Source organism: Corylus avellana, chromosome ca1, assembly GCF_901000735.1.
Source record: "Corylus avellana chromosome ca1, CavTom2PMs-1.0".
Taxonomy (NCBI): domain Eukaryota; kingdom Viridiplantae; phylum Streptophyta; class Magnoliopsida; order Fagales; family Betulaceae; genus Corylus; species Corylus avellana.
Window position 1 is genome coordinate 4,165,355 of NC_081541.1, and position 2,117 is coordinate 4,167,471.

The following is a 2,117-nucleotide window of genomic DNA, read 5'->3' on the forward strand; positions in this document are numbered from 1 at the left end:
TATGTTAAGTTAATGAACAAAATTTGGTTATAGGGACACAATTATTTTTTTTGATATACTTTAAAGACATTTGAATTTATTTTAGTACCGCATGCAGTTGTTTGCAAATCAGTGTTAATCCAAGGATGGATATCATTGGAGTTGTTATATATATAGGAGGCTATTAAATAGGGTTATTCTAAAGGAACTCATCCAATTGGGTTTGGTTCGGAGTGAGGTTCGGTTGTGGACTTTTAAGCCCAAGATAAGCACATCCCACACCTCCATTCTCCTCCAACCCCATCCCTCCCCATCCACCACCCACCACTACAAAAGTACCCCACCCTTCTTTTCTCTCTTTCTCTCTCTCTCTCTCTCTCTCTCTCCATAGAAAAGTATAGGAAAAAAGCTCTCTTTTCTGCCTCCAAAGCTGGCTATAGATGATCAACAACCCACCATAAGAGATATCAAACCCAAAACCAGAAGAATCATGGTTAGCCATCCCCCATACTGATTACACTTGTCTCACATTTTATCCTTGATGGGTATTTTTCTTTTTTCTTAAAACAATTGTATTGAGAATTTTCCTTCTTTTTCATGTATAGGGAGGAGGAGGAGGAGGAGGTTTGGATGATGGTGGTGAAGAAAACAAGTGGCCGCCATGGCTACGCCCGCTTCTCCAAACAAGCTTCTTTGTTCACTGCAAGGCTCACGCTGATTCCCACAAGAGTGAATGCAATATGTACTGCTTGGACTGCATGAATGGAGCCCTTTGCTCTCTTTGCCTTGCTTCTCATAGAGACCACCGCGCTATTCAGGTGACCTTTTCTGATCTTCAATGGAAAATATATATATATATATATATATATATAGGATAAAAAACAAAAAACAAAAAAGCTGAAGTAGGTGAGATTATAATCTAGCACACTACATTGTCAAAATCTACCTATTAATATGGGATTTTTTTTTCTTTGTTTAGGTGTTTTTTAATTTTCCTTTTTTCTTTTTTGTCTTTTTAAATAAAAGATAGTATTGCTAATTTTCTGTGATGGGTTTTGCAGATAAGGAGGTCATCATATCATGATGTAATAAGGGTGTCGGAGATTCAGAAATATTTGGACATTACAGGGGTCCAGACATACATAATAAACAGTGCAAAGATTGTCTTCTTGAACGAGAGGCCTCAGCCTAGGCCTGGAAAAGGTGTCACCAATACCTGCCAAGTCTGTGACCGAAGCCTCCTTGATTCCTTCACTTTCTGCTCCCTCGGTTGCAAGGTACTTACTGCCCTGTTCATTCATTTTACCTAATTTTTCACTTCTTTTTTAGGTCTCTTTCTATATTGGGTAACTCTCGTACTCGACTGTCATGCAATATATTGCAAATCGGCAATAAAATCAAAATGGGTTTTCCTTTGGGTGATTTTATTTTTATAATTTTCAGGTTGTTGGGACATCAAAGAATTCCCGGAAAAGGAAAATGTGCATAGAGACCGATCATGGCTCAGACACTGAAGGATCATTGAATGGCATTAGCAATGGATATGCGAAAAGCAGAGTTCAAAGCTTTACACCGTCGACGCCGCCCCCGACCGCGGTGAATTACAGAACTGCCAAGAGAAGAAAGGGAGTTCCCCATAGATCTCCAATGGGAGGCCTCATTATAGAATACTAAGAATATTAGTTTTTTTTTTTAGTAATACTAAATATTTTACTCGTACAATTGTTCAATAATGTTGACAAGGTATTCTAAATAAACCATTGAATTATTAATTAATTCAATGGTTAATTACGAGTACCACGTCGGCTTTATCGAATGAATGTATGATAAAATTATGGTATTTTAGCATTTCTTATAGTTTTTACTGATTACCAATATTATACCCCAAAACACCACAATCTTAACAGTCTCTTCAATGTCAGAAAGTTATATGACATCTGAGCCTTGTTGATGGAGGCCGGTGTTGCAGACAAAAGCTCTATGTTGTATAGTCAAAATTACTGTTAAAAATAATGGAAAAAAAATAAATAAATAAATAAGGGAAAATATTGAGGTTGAGCTGGGGATATAGATACTAAGGAAGAATAGTTTGATCTATAGGTGCTTCAATATTTAATGTATATACAAAAGTTTGTATA

General features: G+C 36.7%; 1 protein-coding gene across 1 annotated transcript; it reads left to right on the forward strand.

Annotated features, from left to right (window-relative positions):
* The first annotated feature begins 328 nt into the window (after window positions 1–328).
* LOC132189790 (protein RGF1 INDUCIBLE TRANSCRIPTION FACTOR 1-like) lies at window positions 329–2,117 on the forward strand. Its single transcript, XM_059604586.1, has 4 exons — window positions 329–472; window positions 585–797; window positions 1,041–1,256; window positions 1,423–2,117. The coding sequence occupies exons 1-4, from the start codon at window positions 470–472 to the stop codon at window positions 1,651–1,653; spliced, it is 663 nt and encodes a 220-aa protein (XP_059460569.1). The 5' UTR covers window positions 329–469; the 3' UTR covers window positions 1,654–2,117.